The sequence below is a fragment of the Xenopus laevis genome, chromosome 2L (genome assembly GCF_017654675.1).
Source record: "Xenopus laevis strain J_2021 chromosome 2L, Xenopus_laevis_v10.1, whole genome shotgun sequence".
NCBI classification, from domain to species: Eukaryota; Metazoa; Chordata; class Amphibia; order Anura; family Pipidae; genus Xenopus; species Xenopus laevis.
The window spans coordinates 163,268,615-163,288,299 of NC_054373.1; the positions used below are offsets into that span (position 1 = coordinate 163,268,615).

At 42.5% G+C, this 19,685-nt stretch overlaps 1 protein-coding gene across 1 annotated transcript in view; it reads right to left on the reverse strand.

Annotated features, from left to right (window-relative positions):
- The window catches only part of LOC108708695 (WD repeat-containing protein 64), a 77,847-nt gene that overhangs the window by 46,952 nt on the left and 11,210 nt on the right, over nt 1–19,685 (reverse strand). Inside the window, exons 4-8 of the mRNA XM_018247693.2 lie at nt 18,609–18,686; nt 9,754–9,819; nt 9,163–9,393; nt 5,921–6,003; nt 5,511–5,603 (exon numbers count right to left, since the gene is read on the reverse strand). Coding sequence (XP_018103182.1) covers nt 5,511–5,603; nt 5,921–6,003; nt 9,163–9,393; nt 9,754–9,819; nt 18,609–18,686 — 551 coding nt within the window. The remainder of the gene's footprint in view (nt 1–5,510; nt 5,604–5,920; nt 6,004–9,162; nt 9,394–9,753; nt 9,820–18,608; nt 18,687–19,685) is intronic.

A 19,685-nucleotide genomic window follows, 5' to 3' on the forward strand; every position in this document is an offset into this window, starting at 1 on the left:
CATCCCTAGAGAGAACACAGTAGAGAATAACCGATACAGCCCTGCAATCAGACAAGCAAAGACAGGCATCAGTATCATGTCATCCAGGCTGCTGATTGGTTCCTATCCTACAGTGTAGTGCAGGGGTCCCCAACCTTTTTCCACCCATGAGCAACATTCAGATGTAAAAAGAGTTGGGGAGCAACACAAGCATGAAAAATGGTCCTGATTGGTGCCAAATAAGGGTTGTGATTGACTATTGGTAGCCCCTATGTGGATTGGCAGGCTACAAGAGCCTCTGTTTGGCAGGACACCTGGTTGTCTCCAAGCCTGGAATTCAAAAAATAAGCACTTGCTTTGAGGCCACTGAGAGCAACATCCAAGCGGTTGGGGAGCAACATGTTGCTCACGAGCTACTGGTTGGGGATCACTGGTGTAGTGTAATGCTGAGTGCCACCGCCAGAGGATTCAAAAGAAGAAAGTGGAATAGATGGGCGGGGCTAGTAGGGTTTGGGGGGAATTTTTTTTTAAATCAAACCAAAACACATTCTATCTATATTTAAAAAAGTATAATGTACTGGCACATTATTGTTTTTACATAATATAGGGGGGATATTTAATAAACATTTTGCCCAGGAGCAGTAACCCATAGCAACCAAAAGGCAGCATTTATTGGTCACCTGTTTAAAAAGCAAACATCCTATTGGTTGCTATGAGTTATTGCTCCTGGGCAAGTTGGGTGCCTTTATTTTTTTTTTTACATATGGGGGACGGTCTCCTTTAATACATTGTTACCTAAATAAGAGTTTAATTGTTTTATTCTGCTGTGATTGGAAGAGATCAGAAAACTTGACTCAAACAGAGCAAATTAAACCCGCGTTTGAAAATGAGCCTTTTACTATTGGAGTCTGTGTAAAACAAGTCAATGCGATCATACAATGGAATAATTATTTAATATATTCTCTCTCATATCTGCAGTGTAGAAATAGCAATATAGCCGGATATACACCTTTTGCTGAACCTTTTCACAAACAATATTAAATTCTATCAAATAACAAAAGGGTTAGATATATATCTGTGAACAGGGAAAGAGAAAAATCTGACAAGAGCCGGGAAGCTTAAATTGCTTTTTGTTCTGCATTGATGAAACTAAGGACAAAGAATGGGATTTAGCAATATCTTTTTTTTTATATTAAGATTGTGTTGAAAATCTTAAAAATAGAAGGTAGCCAGGGAAGAAAACAGCAGGCATCAGAAATACATTTCTCTTGTAATATAAGGGGAAGAAAACAGCAATAAAAACAATATTGTGGGATACTGGTAATTTAATTATGGGATAGCTTTATTGAAAACTACAGTCATTAAGGAAGGATTTGAGAAAGCGGTGAGATGCGATAGAACTAGTCTTTTGAAACAAAAACATCATACAGTACATAGATCCCCTATGAATCATACGATCTCTGAACCTGAACCCAAAGGTATGTCTAGAGTATGTATCCCTAAGAGAGATAGGGGCCCATATACACAAAGCAGGACGAAGTTGCACTTCAGTACTAGATACTCAAACCAGTCATATAATATTAAGCGGATTATCCGTAAACATTGGGGCATACTATTACAAGACCCCCATTTGGCAAATGTTTTAGACGAGGCACCCTCATTTGTTTTTTGAAAAGGGAAAAATATAGCCTCTTGGATTTCTAAAAGTTTATATCATTCTGATAAAAATGTGCAAAAATCAAAATTGTTTAAAATACAAAGGATCTTATGAGTGTGGACGTAGCAGATGTAAGGCATGTAGTGTGATCCGTGTTTCACAAAATATTGTCAGTACTTCTACTCAAAAGCAATATACAATACCCCAGTATTTTAATTGCCTGACGAAGGGGGTGATATATAGTAAATAAAGTACCCCCTCTTGTAAAATATAAGGATATTATAAGTTACCGAGGAGTTTCATGACCATATAAAAACACGAGGCCGAAGGCCGAGTGTTTTTATACAGGTCATGGAACTCTGAGGTAACTTCCAATATCCTCATATTTTGCAACTGGGGGTACTTTATTTATTATAATACACAAATTTCAGTGAGTCATGTGACAGAAATTACATCAGAACTCACCGTTTATAACTGATGACATCAGAACTCACCGTTTATAAGGATATAATTTACAGGATATTCATGGCTTTTGTGTATTATATCTAGCTACCTGCCAATGTGGGGCTCAATATGTGGGACAAACCACTCGGGCGGCAGGAGTTAGGATTCTAGAACATCTTTCAGCGATAGATAGGGGGGATGAGAAATCAGCCATATCCAGACATATGAAATTGCAACATTCAGCCCCTGTGGATATTTAGTTACAAATAATTGATAAACCACGTACGGAGATTAGGAAAGGTGATGTGAAGAAGAGGCTTCTGGGTAGGGAGGCATACTGGATCTACGATTTTAAGACTATAGAGGAACATGGTGGTATGAACCGGGATTGGGAATTGTCTTGTTTTCTCAGTTAGTATTTTGTCATTTTGCACAGTGTGTATCTGATGTATAATGTTTTTAGGTATTCATTACTTGTGTTATTTTAACATATTACTTGTGGTGAACCAAGGGTTAATATGGTTGTTGTGGTGAACTAGGGGTTAATGGTTTTATGTAGTGGGTTATACCTGCACTCATGGGTATTTATGTTTGACTCCTGTGTGAACCAGTGTGCTTTTGAGAAAGTGGCTGGATAGCCACGAAACGCTTTAATCTATGGTTCCTTCTTATGTTTTGTCTTTTTTAATGAATGAAACTGGAATAATAAATATGGATTTTTAAAGCGACTTTCAAGTCTACACATTTTTCTCCCTCCATGGTGTACCGTTTCTATTTTTAAAGGTACTGGTAATTTAACGCCTGGTAAGATTAACCGGGCTTTGTAGACCAACCTGGCACCATTCAATCGCAAAGATCCAATAATATGATCAAATAGTGTAAAACAGTGCCATAAAGTGGAGCAATTGTTCTTTGAATGGTCAAATTACAGGTATGGGACCTGTTATCCAGAATACTCAGGACCTAGGGCTTTCTGGATAACGGATCATTCCGTAATTTGCATCTGCATACCTTAAAGTGATACTGACACTAAGAATGTTGTTTTAAACATACTGGGGCACATTTACTAAGGGTCGAATATCGAGGGTTAATTAACCCTCGATATTCGACTATTGAAGTTAAATCCTTCGACTTCGAATATCGTAGTCGAAGGATTTACCGTTATTCGTTCAATCGAACGATCGAAGGAATAATCGTTCGATCGAACGATTAAATCCTTCGAATCGAACGATTCGAAGGATTTTAATCCATCGATCGAACGAAATTCCTTCGATCAAAAAACCTTGCAAAGTCTATGGGGACCTTCCCCATAGGCTAACATTGATGCTCGGTAGGTTTTAGGTGGCGTAGTAGGGGGTAGAAGTTTTTTAAAAGAGACAGTACTTCGACTATCGAATGGTCAAATAGTCGAACGATTTTTAGTTCGAATCGTAGGTCGAAGTAGCCAATTCGATGGTCGAAGTAGCCAAAAAAACACTTTGAAATTCTATTCCTTCACTCGAGCTAAGTAAATGGGCCCTTATAAGTTGCCTATAGGTCGTGTTGATCATTTTTCGCTGATAGTTTATGCTTATGTAAATAATTGTTGAAGTTCCTTAACCTGACTATTTTGCCAATCTTACTGTCCCTTCTCAGCCTGTCAGTTTCTAATACTAACGGACTCCTGCTGCACAAATATGGCAGCCCCTTTAGAGAGGAACATGGGGCTAAGAAAGGTAATGTAAAAGCATCAGGGGAATACTTTTTTGGCAAAATTATAAACAGCATTCAAAGACAATGTTATGAAAGATATAAAAAAAAGTCTACTATAAAATCAAGTAAACATTAACTAAACCCAATATACTGGTTTTGCTTCCAACAAGGCTTAATTATATCTTAGTTGGGATCAATACAAGATTTGAAAAAAAAAAATGGATTATTTGGATAAAATGGGTCTAAGGGAGACAGCCTTCCTGTAATTTGGAGCTTTCTGGATAATAGGCTTCTGGATAACAGATCCCATACCTGTAATTAATTATGTAGAGGAGCAGATTTTATCCTTCCCTATAGCTGCCCATACACAGGCAGATTTAAACTGCCCATTCGGCCACTGCAGACCAAAAGATTTCTTGGGATATGTAACTTGAGGGTAGGGACACACTGGGCGATTTGGGGAGATTTAGTCGCCTGGCGACTAATCGCCGCGACTTTCCACGACCAATCTTCCCCGAATGCCTCCCCTCACTCTGCGCCTGGGTAAAATGAAAAATCGCCTGCGCTAATCACACGCGGCGATTTGTTTTCCGAAGTCGCCCGAAGTTTCCTCGTGAGGCAACTTCGGGCGATTTTGGAAAACGAATCGCCGTGTGTGATTAGCGCCGGCGACTTTTCATTTTATCCAGGCGCAGAGTGAGGGGAGGCATTCGGGGAGAAAAGTCGCTGCGATTAGTCGCCAGGCGACTAAATCTCCCCAAATCGCCCAGTGTGTCCCTACCCTGAAGGCCATAAAGTTAAAAAGCAGTAATTTTTAACTGCAGTTCTTTATTGTGTTTGTCCAATAAAGTGTTGCAGTGCTAGTGTGTCTGCACAGTGGCACCTAGTGATTGCACGAGTGTTACATTTTTTTTAAACAAGTCAGGTAAATGTTACAGGCATGAAAGTTCCCTGGTAGAAGGCTGCTGTATCTACGGACTGGTGCAGCACTAATGAAAAAAGAAATCTATCTCCAATATACCTTAATTAAAAAAATGTCTACTGTTTTTATAAGAAACCTGACTATAGGCAGTGAAATTCCCCCTTCGTTTTACTTGCTCTGACAGCTGCAATAGGAAACTTCAGACGGTCCCAAACTGTTCTGCAGGGAAACTGATCATACTTTCAAACGGCAGGGGGAGCAGCCCACCTTATTTCCCAGAACTCAAGCAACTTTGTTTGTTTTCCTGCAGCAGGAGCAGCCTGGCGACTGTGTAGACATTTGTATCTGCAGACCCATTAAAGTCTGAATATTCTGATTATTAATCAGTATTGCTGTATCAGCTTCTATGGCAGATATTATTTGACTTGTGCTGTTTTGATAATTTATGACGATCCCTAAGTTTAACCTCCCAACTGAAGCCCAGACCACACTGAGCATGTGCATAGTCTTGGTCTTGCAAAAATGTTTAACAAAGTTACAAGATTACAGCCCCCTGCAGCCAACTTTGAAAACATAAATTATTTGTTTAATTAGGCTTCTGGTGCAGTAAGTTTATGTTTAGTATACAAAATACAGCATTTCTAGCATTATTCTATTTTAGACTTTAGTTCCCCTTTAATATGTTAAACCAAATAACACTCATGCCACACAGACACACAGACCATACAGACACTCAGTCCATACAGACACTCAGTCCATACAGACACTCAGGCCATACAGACACTCTGGTTAATACATTACTTTATTATACTTTACCAGTAATCCAGCTTTAAAGGCATAGTTTCCAGTCCAGTGATTTGGCAGTAAGGCTCCAAGTTGGACAGTTCATAAAACTGAATTTCACGGTCCCTAAAGACAGATTTAATTTTACTTTGAGAACATAAGTGAATGCAAAAGAAGTGAAGTTACATTATTCAGTACCAGCAACTGTGTCACCGTAATTATAAACTGTCAGGTTGAACTAAAAATGACCTCAGAAATTTCTTACAAGATATGAATAATATTCATGCCTATTAAAAGGCACCAGCAATTTCAGAGGGGGTTATGAACAATCTCAGGTACAGCTTTGCCTTTTCCCTGTAACCCATAGCAACAGCTCTTGCCTTATAAAAGTTGGTTGAAATATGTCTGACCCTGGTAGGTATAAAAATAAGTTGTGTACATACCCAGTTCCCAAGACCAGCTTGTTATACTGCAGCATAATGGTGAAATCCGTCACCCACTTTGGCATTCTTTTTGCATTCTTTTCCTGAAACAGAAATGATCGTTATCTTATCATTAGAAAACAGGTGATGTCAAAAATGTAATTGTCCCGCATTAAATATATATAGTGAATAAAGTACCCCCTCTTGTAAATGATAAGGATATTTCGGCCTCGTGTTTTTATATGGTTATGAAACTCCTCGGTAACTTCTAATATCTGCATATTTTGCAACTCCGGGTACTTTATTTATTAAAATACACAAGTTTCAGTGAGTCATGTGACAGAAATGACATCAGAACTCACCGTTTATAAGGATATCATTTACAAGATATTCATGGCTTTTGCTCAGGAGTATTAATCCATGGCAACCAATAAGATACTTGCATTTAAACAGGTGACTATTTAATCCTACCTTTTACTATAGGTTACTGTCTCTGGGCAAACTTAATGCCTTTTATTGCATAACATTCAGGGTCACATTTACTTAGCTCGAGTGAAGGATTAGAATAAAAAATACTTCGGATTTCGAAGTATTTTATTGGCTACTTCGACCATCAAATTGGCTACTTCGACCTTCGACTACGACTTCGAATCGAACGATTCGAACTAAAAATCGTTTGACTATTCGACCATTCGATAGTCGAAGTACTGTCTCTTTAAAAAAACTTCGACCCCCTACTTCGCCACCTAAAACCTACCGAGCACCAATGTTAGCCTATGGGGAAGGTCCCCATAGGCTTTCTAAGCAATTTGGGATTGAAGGAAAATTGTTCGATCGATGGATTAAATTCCTTCGAAACGTTCGATTAGAAGGATTTAATCGAAAGATTTTTCCTACGATCGTTCGAACAAACGAATTGCGGTAAATCCTTCGACTTCAATATTCGACCAATAGTAAATGTGCCCCTAATTGTGTGCAAATTTAGATTGTAAGCTCCAAAGAACACAACCCTCTTTTGCATCTGTCAGTATTTCTTTTAATCTGTATGTATCAAGTATGTCTTCCCTATGTATTTACCCTTTTGTTGTACAGAGCTGTGTAATATGGTAGTGCTTTAGAAATGTTTGAGGGCTTGCTCACCTTTGCGTTAACTTTTACTACGATGTAGAAAATGATATTGTAAATGCAATTTGAAATTGGTCTTTATTTTTTTATTATTTATGTTTTTGAGTTATTTAGCTAGTTTGCAATTTCAATTTCAGCAATCTGGTTGCTAGGGTTCAAATAACCACAGCAACCGTGCACTTATTTGAATAAGACACTGGAATATGAATAGAAGAGGCCTGAATAGAAAGAGGAGTAATAAAAAGCAGCAATAACAATACATTTGTAGCCTTACAGATTGCTTGGTTTTTGGATGACCCACATTTTAAAGCTGGAAAGAGTCATAAGACGAGGACAAATAATTAAAAAAACTATAACAAATAAAAAATGAAGACCAGTTGAAAAGATGCTTAGAATTGGCAATTCTGTAACATATTAAAAGTTAACTTAAAGGTGAACAATCGCTGCTTTATTATCATTATTTTATTACTACTGCTACTACTAGGGTTGCCACCTTTTCTGGAAAAAAATACCGGCATTCCTATATATTTATGGTTTTTCCCTATTATTAACATTGGGGTCCACCATCGTTTTTACCGGCCAGACCAGTAAAATACCGGCCAGGTGGCAACCGTAGCTACTACTAATAACAATAAAAATATCTGAAAACACAACACATAGGTTTTAAATCTCAGTCCTCTTACTTTTCAATAGTGTTAGTGGCACCACACATGCTCAGTGTGATCCTCCTGCTGGGCTAATTAGAACTCACTGGGGCTGGTAAAGTCATCTTGGCATTTATAATTTGAAGGATAAATGTTACGGGCATGAAACGTCGCTGGTAGAAGGCTGCTGTGTATTATGTTCACCATTCTAGCATATTAAGTCAAATAATGGTGGGTTCCTTTCCTATGTTTTTAGGGTTTTAGCCAGTTTAGGGCAGGACAGAAAAGATATTTTCCTTGGGAAACACATGACAGGCAACCATTTGTAAATAGTAACACTTTATCCTTCAGCTGGCATAAGAGGGGCATCCGATCCAATCACACACTTCCAATTGTTTCAGATATTCAGCAATAACTGTTACCGTCCCAACAAGCAACAAGCAGACTTTCCTGCATTCACAGGATAATTATACAGCATTACCTTCATACCATGTAAGGTTCCCTGTCTTGACACCTTGGGCCACTCTCCATTCCATCACCCTCAATGGGATCTCTCTAACCTCACCTGCCCTCAACAATGCGACCCTCCTCGTAAGTACCCCCTTGTTATTCCAGACATAAATTTTTATTGCAGGGCCGGAACTAGGGGTAGGCAGAAGAGGCCCCTGCCTAGGGAGCAACGATGTGGGGTGCTGACAGGTGCCTGTTCAAGATTCTTCTGCCTACCTCTAGTTCAGATTCTGCAGCTCTTGCCTACCCCTGTCACTCGCCCATCTGTCCATTCCCTCCCCTCTCCTCTGTCCCTCCCCTTACATATCCCCTTTTGGTTGCCCTTCCTGATTTTATGGCGCTAGCTGACCGGGTTGTCTAGGGTGCCCGGTCGGCCTGGCCCTGGGCCCACATCCTCACTTTCCAACGCTCATTATACCCCATACACATATGCAGGGTTGGACTGGGGGGCCAACTCTCCCGCCCCCCTACAGTGATGTGCCGAGCGTATGCGCAGAAGGCGATGCACAGATGGCACTGTGCGGCACATAAAAAAACTTTTTCCGGAGATCTGGAGAGGGGTCTGGCCCGGCGGGGGGCCATTAAGGGTCGGGCCCACCGTGTCCCTGGTGTCCCGCCGGGCCAGTCCGACACTGCACATATGCATTTATGTAGACATTTAAATTCTCATACACTGCACTTTTTCAGATTACACATCTTTTACCCACCTTACAAACTTGTACCTGGTGAATTTTGTAAGTACGGTATGTAGAAAATGGAAATATTTATATATTTATGTCTGGAAAATTCATCAATAGCCCCTAACTAGGACTCCCATTACCTCTGAGAGCCAACGGAATTGTCTGTCATTCCCAGGAATACTGGCACAGAGTATTTGTGAATAGAATGGAAAAAAAGGAGAATCAATGGTGATAGTACCCCTTTAAATAAATTCACAGCACAATCAATAAGTAAAAAATGAAAACAAGTAATTTCTGTACTCACAAAGATCGCCTTATCACGTTTGAGTTTTAGCTGCGCAGACCAAAAATATATATGTCCATCTTCCCGGAGCATGATCAGAGTGTTGTCTGGCATGGGAAAAACCCTCAGGATGGGATCCCCATGTGTCATTTCCTGCACTGTAGCCGGCAGTATGAAACTGATCCTCCTGCTCCTGCTGTTGGATTCCTCCAGTTCTGAGTAGTCCAGTTGCATGTAGGTGCAGAATTCATCCTGAAAATGCAGGGGCATGGAGAGTATAGCAAAGCCAGAAATACAGTAGATGACTATTGTTAATGTTTCTACAGTATATGTATCTAAACCCTTATATCAGGGGTGGAGAAGACCTCAGACAATATAAAACCTATAATCATCCTTACTGTCAGGCCCAGTGGCTCTTAAAACTTCTGGGCCCAGCTACCACTGAACTGGCAACAAGGTGATGGATAGTTCCATAGTCTGGTAGTGCATGCTGGGAGGTTGCAGAACATCCCTTATTTCTATAATGCCCAAAATGAACCCCCAAACTTCCTGCATTACTGCCCCCCCTACAGCAATCTTTATGCCCAAACATTTAGTTTGCAAAGTACTTACCCACCGGATTTTTCCACTTGCTGTAAAGTCTATTTTCATAAAAAGCTTTGCTATCTGTTCATCGTTCTGTAAAAAGCAACAGTATATATGTACATTATAAATATACAAGCTTAGTTGTGCAAATCTTGATGCCCAAGCTGCAAGTGCGTTGGGTACATCTCCCCTTCATGACCACTATGACTCTTGTAGAAAACACTGCATTTTGGATAAACAACTATGCAATTGGGTCAGAAACTGCATTTTGTGGGTCATAAATGTCCCCTCTAATGTCATAACATTAGCCCTGTGGGACCTTATCTTGATGACTCCTTGGCAAATTCTCATTTTGTAGTCTATCCGGCCAATTGACCTTGAACACCATGGCTCTTCTGGCTACTTCCATTTGTCTTCTCCAAATCAAAGCAGTGACGTACAAGATGGGAATGTTATTTTTCTCAATTACAGCCCTGCCAGCCAGAACAAAAACTGGAACTGGTTTTTTTGTTCATTCTAAAACTGTCCTAATAATGGAGATGATAGCTGAGTCATTATAGAGATGCGAGACAGAGCTATCAAACTGCTCAGTACAGCTAAAATAAGATATAAAATAAGGGATTTTGTTTCAGAAAGATCTACAGTAGATTTGGGTTCTGCACTGCAGGAGTAAATGTCGGTAGCACTACTGTAGGCCCTTACAAATGTGCAGATGTTCAGCTTCTGCTTTCTTGGCACCCATGGGTAACCCCCCAGCCCTGAATGTGAGAGAATACTATCAGGGTTTCACGTGGAAATAAAATGCACAAATGTCCCTTTTAAGCCCAGAAGTTCCCAGTTATGCTGCTGGTCACGGGGCAGAGATTTTACACAAGAGAAAAATCCATTAACCATTTGATAATAGGTCATTGAGAAGAATGAGTATGGCTAGTTTTTTGAATGGATGGATAAAACTTCACTGGTATTAAAATGGGCAGATACTGTTGACCATTGTGTTCTAATGCAAATTCACCAGTCACTTGGAATCTGGGAGCGAGCTGCGTCCTGGTTCTTCTACCCTCCTAATCGCTCCTTCTCTCTGTTTCTTTTGATAACAAATCCACCTCCCCAGTTCAGTTTAATGTGAGGGCTCCTCAGGGTTCTGTACTTGGCCTTGCAGTTCTTGTACACTTTCTTTTTAGGAGAGCTAACAGTATATCTTCATTTGGCCTTAAATATCACCTGTATGCCAGTGACATCTAGATATATTTAGACACCCCTGCACAAACCACTAATGTTCAGAACAAGATCGCAAACTGCCTACTAGCTATATTCTCGTGGATGAGCCAAAGCCACCTGTAACGGGCCCGAAGGCGCAGTAATAGTGTAGACCAAAGAGGAGACCAAACCAAGTTCGAGGTACAAGAGGGTTTATCAAAAGAATCGTCAAGGTACAGGCAAATAGATCAGACCAGGCAGCAGACAACAGGAATCGTAATAACAGGCAAGAGTCGGTACACAAGAATCAAAAGCAGTATATCACACCCAGGAACAGACGAACAGGAACCTATAGTTGGGCAAGGACTGGAAGGGAAGAGAGGTTTAAGTAGTCTCTGAGTTTGGCGCCAAAGTTGACGCACTGGCGTCAGACGTTGACGCACTGGCGTCAGACGCTGACGCGCTTGCGTCAGACGCAGACGCCAGCGTCCCCACGCTGACGTCCTGACGCCGGCGCCCATTCTGACGCCGGCGTCCATTCCGTCGCCGGCGGCCAATCCGGGAGCAGGAAGACGATGACACCATGGAGCTGCGCCCATCAGGAACCATGCGGTGAGGCAGGGGGTCGCCATCTTTGGAAGGTGAGTTAGAATCCATTACAGTACCCCCCTCCTTAGGGGGGGCCTCAGGACCACCGAGACTAGGAGAAGAAGGGAAAAGTCTATGGAACTTACGGACCAAGGCAGGCGCATGGACGTCCGAGTTCCTCACCCAGGAGCACTCCTCCGGACCGAACCCTTTCCACTCAATGAGATACTGAAGAGTACCCCTGGAAAAACGGGAGTCCAAAATCCTCTTGACTTCGAATTCCTGGTGACCATCAACCAGGACAGGAGCTGGGGAAGAAGAAGAAGGACAAGACACAGCAGGCTTAAGTAACGAGACATGAAAGACATTTGGAATCCGCATCTCCGGAGGAAGTTGAAGGCGGACCGCCACAGGGTTGATGACTTCGACGACAGGATAAGGGCCGATGAACTTAGGACCAAGTTTGGGAGTGGGAATTTTCAGACGAATATTACGAGTAGAAAGAAAAACTTTGTCACCAGGAGAATATGGAGGGGCAGGAACTCTTCTCTTATCGGCAAACCTCTTCTGAGCCAGGGAACTCTTCTCCAAGTTAGTGGCAGTGGCCTCCCAGATAGCCAACATGTGAGCAGCTTGGTCGTTGGCCGCAGGAACGTTGGTAAGAAGAAGATCTTGAGGAAAGGCCAACGGATTCCGACCATAAACACAGAAGAAGGGAGACTTTAGGGAAGAGGAATGCAGCGCATTATTGTGAGCGAACTCAGCCCAAGGAAGAAGATCCGACCAATCGTCCTGGCACAGAGACACATGACAGCGCAGAAACTGCTCCAAAGCCTGATTGACCCGTTCAGCAGCACCATTGGATTGTGGGTGGTAAGCAGAGGAAAATTGGAGAGAAATATTAAGGGCCTTGCATAGCGACCTCCAGAACTTGGATATAAATTGAGAACCCCGATCAGAGACAATCTCAGCAGGAAAACCATGGAGGCGAAAAATATGTTTAATAAAAAGTTCAGAAAGTTCAGAGGCAGAAGGCAATTTCCGAAGTGGAGTAAAATGGGCCATCTTACTAAATCTGTCGATCACCACCCAGATCACAGTGTGGCCGGAGGATAAGGGCAGATCGACAATGAAATCCATTGCCACATGAGTCCAAGGGCGAGAAGGGATGGGCAACGGCAGGAGAAGACCCTTGGGAGAAGAATGACTAGCTTTAGAGACAGCACAGGTAGAACAGGAAGAAATAAAATCTTTCACGTCCTTTCTCATCGATGGCCACCACACCAAGCGTGACAGGAGTTCAGTGGTCTTCTCAATCCCCGGGTGACCAGCTTGTTTGGAATTGTGAGTTTGAGATAGGATGGCCTGGCGACACTCAGGTGGAACAAAAGCAACCCCCAAGGGAATGTTATCAGGAGCAGAGGCCTGGGCAGAAAGAAGTTCAGAAGCCAAGGAGGGAAACAAGGCAGCAACAATCTTGGAAGGAGGCACTATAGGTTCGGGATCTTCAGAATAAGAAATCTCGGGAACAAAACTCCTGGACAGCGCATCAGCCTTTCTATTTCTTGAGCCAGGACGAAAGGTGATGATAAAATTAAAACGGGAGAAAAATAAAGACCATCTGGCTTGACGAGGATTTAAACGTTTCAGGGACTGGATAAATTCAAGGTTCTTGTGGTCTGTAAAGATGGTCACAGGAATAGAAGATCCCTCAAGTAGATGCCTCCACTCCTCCAGGGCCAATTTGACCGCGAGCAGTTCACGATTCCCAACGTCATAATTCTGCTCGGGAGAAGAGAATTTTTTGGAGAAGAATGCACACGGATGTAACTTCCCATCCGAAGAAGACCTTTGAGATAAAACGGCTCCAGCTCCCACATCAGAGGCGTCCACTTCAAGGAAAAAGGGCAGAAGAGGTTCGGGGTGTCTCAGAATTGGTGCAGAAGAAAAGGCCTCTTTCAATGTTTCAAAGGCTTCCACGGCTAGAGGGGGCCAATGCTGAGGTTTGCCCCCTTTGCGGATAAGAGCAAGAATAGGAGAAATCTTGGAGGAAAAGCCTTTAATGAACTGCCTATAATAATTGGCAAAGCCAATAAACCTTTGAATAGCCTTGACGCTGGTGGGTAGAGGCCAATCAAGAATTGCAGTAACCTTGGCTGGATCCATCTTGAACCCCTGTTGTGAGATTATATACCCAAGGAAAGGGATGGAAGGCACCTCGAAAGAACACTTCTCCAACTTGGCGAAGAGATTATTCTTTCTAAGACGAAGAAGAACTTCCTTCACCTGACAACGGTGTTCCTGAAGATCTTTGGAGAAAATGAGGATATCATCCAGGTAAACGACTACACATTGCCCCAACAAATCTCTGAAAACGTCATTTACAAACTCCTGGAAGACCGCAGGGGCATTACATAGACCAAATGGCATTACAAGGTACTCATAATGCCCGTCACGAGTATTGAAAGCGGTCTTCCATTCATCGCCCTCTCGGATCCGAATGAGGTTGTAGGCGCCCCGAAGATCAAGTTTGGTGAAGAGATTAGCGCCTCTCAACTGATCGAAAAGTTCAGAGATTAAGGGGAGAGGGTAACGGTTTTTGATAGTGATTTTATTCAGCCCTCTATAGTCGATGCAGGGCCGCAGACTGCCATCCTTTTTTTCGACAAAGAAAAAACCTGCTCCAGCAGGAGACGAAGAGGGACGAATGAACCCTCTCTGAAGATTCTCCTGAATGTAGGTTTTCATGGCTGCTGTTTCAGAAGGAGACAGAGGATAGGTGCGGCCACGAGGAGGCATGGATCCAGGCAGGAGTTCAACTGGGCAGTCGTAGGGGCGATGGGGAGGAAGAGTCTCAGCGGAGCCCTTATTGAAGACATCCGAAAAGGATTGATATACAACTGGAAGAGAGGGCATAGAAGACACAGAGGAAACTTTGACAATGGGCACAGCAGGTAAACAGTTCTGTTGGCAATGTGGACTCCAACGGGCAACTTGTGAAGAAGACCAATCAATGACTGGGTTATGGGTGCATAACCATGGAAGACCCAGAACAATAGGAGTAGAAGGGCAATCAATAAGAAGAAAGGACAGTCTCTCCAAATGTAGGGTGCCCACTTTGAGAGAAAGTTCCGAGGTGGTCTGTGAAATGATGGCAGAAGACAGAGGACGATCATCAATTGCCAGAGCTCGCAGAGGAATAGCCAGAGGAAGAAGAGGAACAGCATGTCGGCTGGCAAAAGTCTTGTCCATGAAATTCCCGGCAGCACCAGAATCTACGAAGGCTTGAACCGGGATCCTCCGGGAGCCAAACTGGATCTGTGCCGGAAGTAGGAAACGATGACCAGACGGTCGGGGAGAAGGACAAACTCCACCCAGGTAAGTCTCCCCAAACTTACCGAGGTATTGGCGTTTTCCAGGCTTTACAGGACACTCGAGGATGGAGTGAGCTTTGCCCCCGCAGTAGAGACATAATCCCGCCGCCTTTCTCCGGTACTTCTCCTGTTCGGAAAGACGGGCCCGTCCAATCTGCATCGATTCCTCAGCAGATGTAGGAGAGGAAGAAGCAGAAGCCGCAGGAGGTGGAGAGGGCGAGAAGTAAGCAGGATTGTTGAGCAGGGGTCTCTGGAAGCGGGGGGCCAGGATAGGCTGGAAACGAGGGTTCCTCTTAGAATGCTCACGGTCTAGCTCGACCTGGAACTCCCTCTGGCGAGTATCGACCTTCACGGCCAAGGCGACCAACTCTTCCCAACGGGGAGGAATTTCCCGGGATACGAGGTCGTTCTTTATTCTTATAGCCAGGCCGTTGTAGAAGGCAGCATGATAACCATCATTGTTCCACGACGTCTCCGCTACCAGGGTGCGAAACTCAATGGCATACTCCGGAACCGAGCGGGAGCCTTGCTGGAGCTGGAACAACCGAGCCGAAGAAGCTATGGCTCGTCCAGGAGCATCAAACACTGTCCGGAACTCATGGAGAAAGGTACAGGCATTATCGATCAGAGGATCCTTCTTTTCCCAAAAGGGTGATGCCCATTCTAGGGCCTTTCCCTGCAGACGAGAGATAACATAACCCACTTTGGCTCGCTCCGAGACAAACTGACCTGGCAGCAGGGCAAACTGGATCTCACATTGGATAATGAACCCTCTGCAAGCGTCAGGATCACCACTGTAGAGAGGAGGTGCGGGGATGCGAGGCTCGGAGACTTGGAGCGGGGTTGCAGGTACAGCGACTGGTGCCACGGGAGTCAAGGTAGACACTTTCTCCAGGACTGCGCCAATGGCCTGACCAAAGTGAGACTGGAGTACTTCATAAGAGTCAATTCGGGAGGCCAAAGCTCGAATGGTTTCACCAACATCAGGCGAAGCATGAGTCTCCTCCAAAGGGTCCATGGCCCAACTATACTGTAACGGGCCCGAAGGCGCAGTAATAGTGTAGACCAAAGAGGAGACCAAACCAAGTTCGAGGTACAAGAGGGTTTATCAAAAGAATCGTCAAGGTACAGGCAAATAGATCAGACCAGGCAGCAGACAACAGGAATCGTAATAACAGGCAAGAGTCGGTACACAAGAATCAAAAGCAGTATATCACACCCAGGAACAGACGAACAGGAACCTATAGTTGGGCAAGGACTGGAAGGGAAGAGAGGTTTAAGTAGTCTCTGAGTTTGGCGCCAAAGTTGACGCACTGGCGTCAGACGTTGACGCACTGGCGTCAGACGCTGACGCGCTTGCGTCAGACGCAGACGCCAGCGTCCCCACGCTGACGTCCTGACGCCGGCGCCCATTCTGACGCCGGCGTCCATTCCGTCGCCGGCGGCCAATCCGGGAGCAGGAAGACGATGACACCATGGAGCTGCGCCCATCAGGAACCATGCGGTGAGGCAGGGGGTCGCCATCTTTGGAAGGTGAGTTAGAATCCATTACACCACCTGAGCTCATGGCCTTCCCACCCAAAACAAACCCTTCTCTTCCTTTCACCGTTTCTATTGATGGCATGACCGTTACCCCTGTTAATTCAGCAGGCTGCCTGGGTTGTCATCTTTGACCATGGAAGATGGCACCCATGAGCTATGGTGCGCTACTCTGCATAAATAAGTAAGTATGCGGTCCAGGGGCATTTTCTGGAATACTGCACTATGCGAGTAGGAAGCAGGGAGAGGAGACTATCTAGGGTAGTAGATGGGGCTTTTCTTATTGGGGGTTTAGTTCTCCTTTAAACCTTTCTATCTTGCTGCTCCTTTACCCCTGAAATTCCATCCCTGAATTCTTCTATAAGGAGCTCTCTCTCAATAACTTCCAGGAAAAACTCAGATTCAACCCTTTGGAGCACTAGAAGATTAGTATAGTCCTGGCATTTAAGGTACAATGCCTTAACCTTGAGCACCTTTTCCCCCAATTTGTGCCTCTTTGTTATCCACCCACTTAGACTGTAAGCTCTACGGGGCAGGGACCTCCTTCCTACTGTCTCTCTTACCACATGCCAGTGAAGCTCCGTGTTCTTACATAAGTGTTTATATGAATTCAGATTACTTATATAAACGCAGATTACTTATATGTATATATATATATATATATATATATATATATATATATATATATATATACACACACATATATATATATATATACACACATATAACTTTCAAACGAGTATCCTCACTCCAAAGCAAATTTTAGTAGAAGCAGGGGTGCACGGTAATTATGTATACATCAATAGTTTCTAGACCAACACTCCCTTTTGTGAAAAAACATTATCTTTTTATTGTTGCATGGTATCAATGCCCTAGGGCAGGGATCCCCAACCTTTTGAACCTGTGAGCAACATTCAGAAGTAAAAGGAGTTGGAGAGCAACACTAGCATGAAAAATGTTCTTGGGGTGCCAAATAAAGGCCGTGATTGGCCATTTAGTAGCCCCTATGTGGATTGTCAACCTACATTGAGGCTCTGTTTGGCAGTACAGCTGGTTTTTATACAAACAAAACTTGCCTCCAAGCCTGGAATTCAAAAATAAGCTCCTGCTTTGAGGCCCACTGGGAGCAACATCCAAGGGGTTGGAGAGCAACATGTTGCTCACGAGCTACTGGTTGGGGATCACTGCCCTAGGGCATTGATACTATGCAATAATAAAAGATAATGTTTCTTCACAAAAGGGAGTTCTGGAAACTATATATATATATATATATATATATGTCCTTTAAAGTGCTTTATGAATAATGTTATACATATATAATTGTAATTTTTTACAGGTATAGAAAATTGGGCAATATTAGGCCTGGGCCAGTACAAACATAAAAAGCATGTGCTGAAGTTTGTATGGCAGGAGAATGCAGGTAATACAGATCCAGCTGTTTACAGACAGGCATTGGCAAACCCAGTGGGATTACTATAGAGGAAGCAGACCCCGTGGTCGCAGGGGGCCCCGGGGGAACAGAGGGTCCGAACCACAGGGTCTGCTTTCTCTATAGTTATATATATATATATATAGTAAGTAGGAAGTACTGTTTTTTACTGGTTTTTAAAAACAGTAGGGGGCTGATTTACTAACTTCGAGTAAAGGATTCGATCAAATAAAAAGGCATTCGATCGAATGAAAATCCTTCGAGCGCCTATTCGCCTGGCGAATATTTGCCAATTCGACTATTCGCCAGCGCGTAAATTCGCCCGAATTGCCTATTCGATTCTATTCGATTCTATTCCCCAGTCGAATTTCGAGGGATTTAACCCCTCGAAATTCGACCCCTGATTAATTTGCCCCTAAATGTAATCCTTAACATAACTTTTTCTAATATATATATATATATATATATATATATATATATATATATATATATATATATATATATATATATATATTAGAAAAAGGTATGTTAAGGATTACATTTACAGTTTTTAATAAACAGTAGTTCCTCTAGGAGATTATAATCTAAGAAATGATTATCCTAGAAAATAGTTTCAAGCTTGGGTAACTGTTAGACTGTGTTACAAAGTAAGGAAATAAATAATGATAATATCATTTGAACACACTCTACCACACAAAGAGAGTAACCAGAATGGAATTCCCCTTTTTCTAAAATATTGTATCCATGGTACTTACAGTTAATCCTGTACATTTCTTCAATACCCATTTGAATTTGTCCATATCCAGTGATTGTTGACCATTGCTTTCAAGCTCCTAAAGAAAAGTTGCACCCAAATGTGATCCCAGTGGAGTAAGCTAACAGGATGGTATCAACAGTAAGGAAATTTTAAATAAGGATATCTCAATGGTTGTAATATTTACTATCATCCCAACGCTCTTTGGGGTATATTTATCAAAGAGTGAAGTTAATAGTGAAGTTCCGCCACTAGAGTGAAATTCCGCCACTTTCCATTCATTTCTATGGGATTTTTAAAGGCGTATTTATCAAAGGGTGAACTTTCACTTTCACCCATTGATAAATACGCCTTTCAAAATCCCATAGCAATGAATTGAGAGCTGCGGAATTTCACTCTAGTGGCAGAACAGACATTTAGGGCTCACTGTCACAATTAGATGTAAATAGTAAATAGTAGTTCCTTATTTGGACATGTTGGGCCAGATTTAATTAAATGAAAAAACACATCTCCTAATTCAGTTCCAAATTTGCACATAGACTTCTATTGAGATTTCATGAGATAAACCAAATGAACTTCTCATGGAACTGGCTCATTACAGGAAGACTGAATTAATTGTAAACATTCATAATGAGAAAAGTGTATTAGGAAGAACCAGCAACAATATGAATAGATTTTATCACAACATGAATATGCTATGAGTAGTCTGAAAACCCCAAGAGAAGACTAGACAGTTTGGGAAAGTACTATATTTATGGACCTGTGGTACAAATAATAAAAAACGGTTGAAGGGAATTGTTCTAGTCTGTGGTCTGTGGCCCAACCAGGAGGGACCCTGGTATTCTGACCCTGGTCTTATAAACATATACAGAATATGGTGCAAGGTCAATAGAACCTCTTTGGTAAACTATTCTGAAGTCCTGTTTACTAATTTATATGGGGATCCTAAAATGTGTATATACCATTACTTAAAGACTTCAATACATTTTTAAGGATTGCCCTGGGCAAGTCCCTCTACGCTTATTTAAATATAACTTTAAGCATAGAACCATCCACTTGTGGTAAATTGACTCACCAA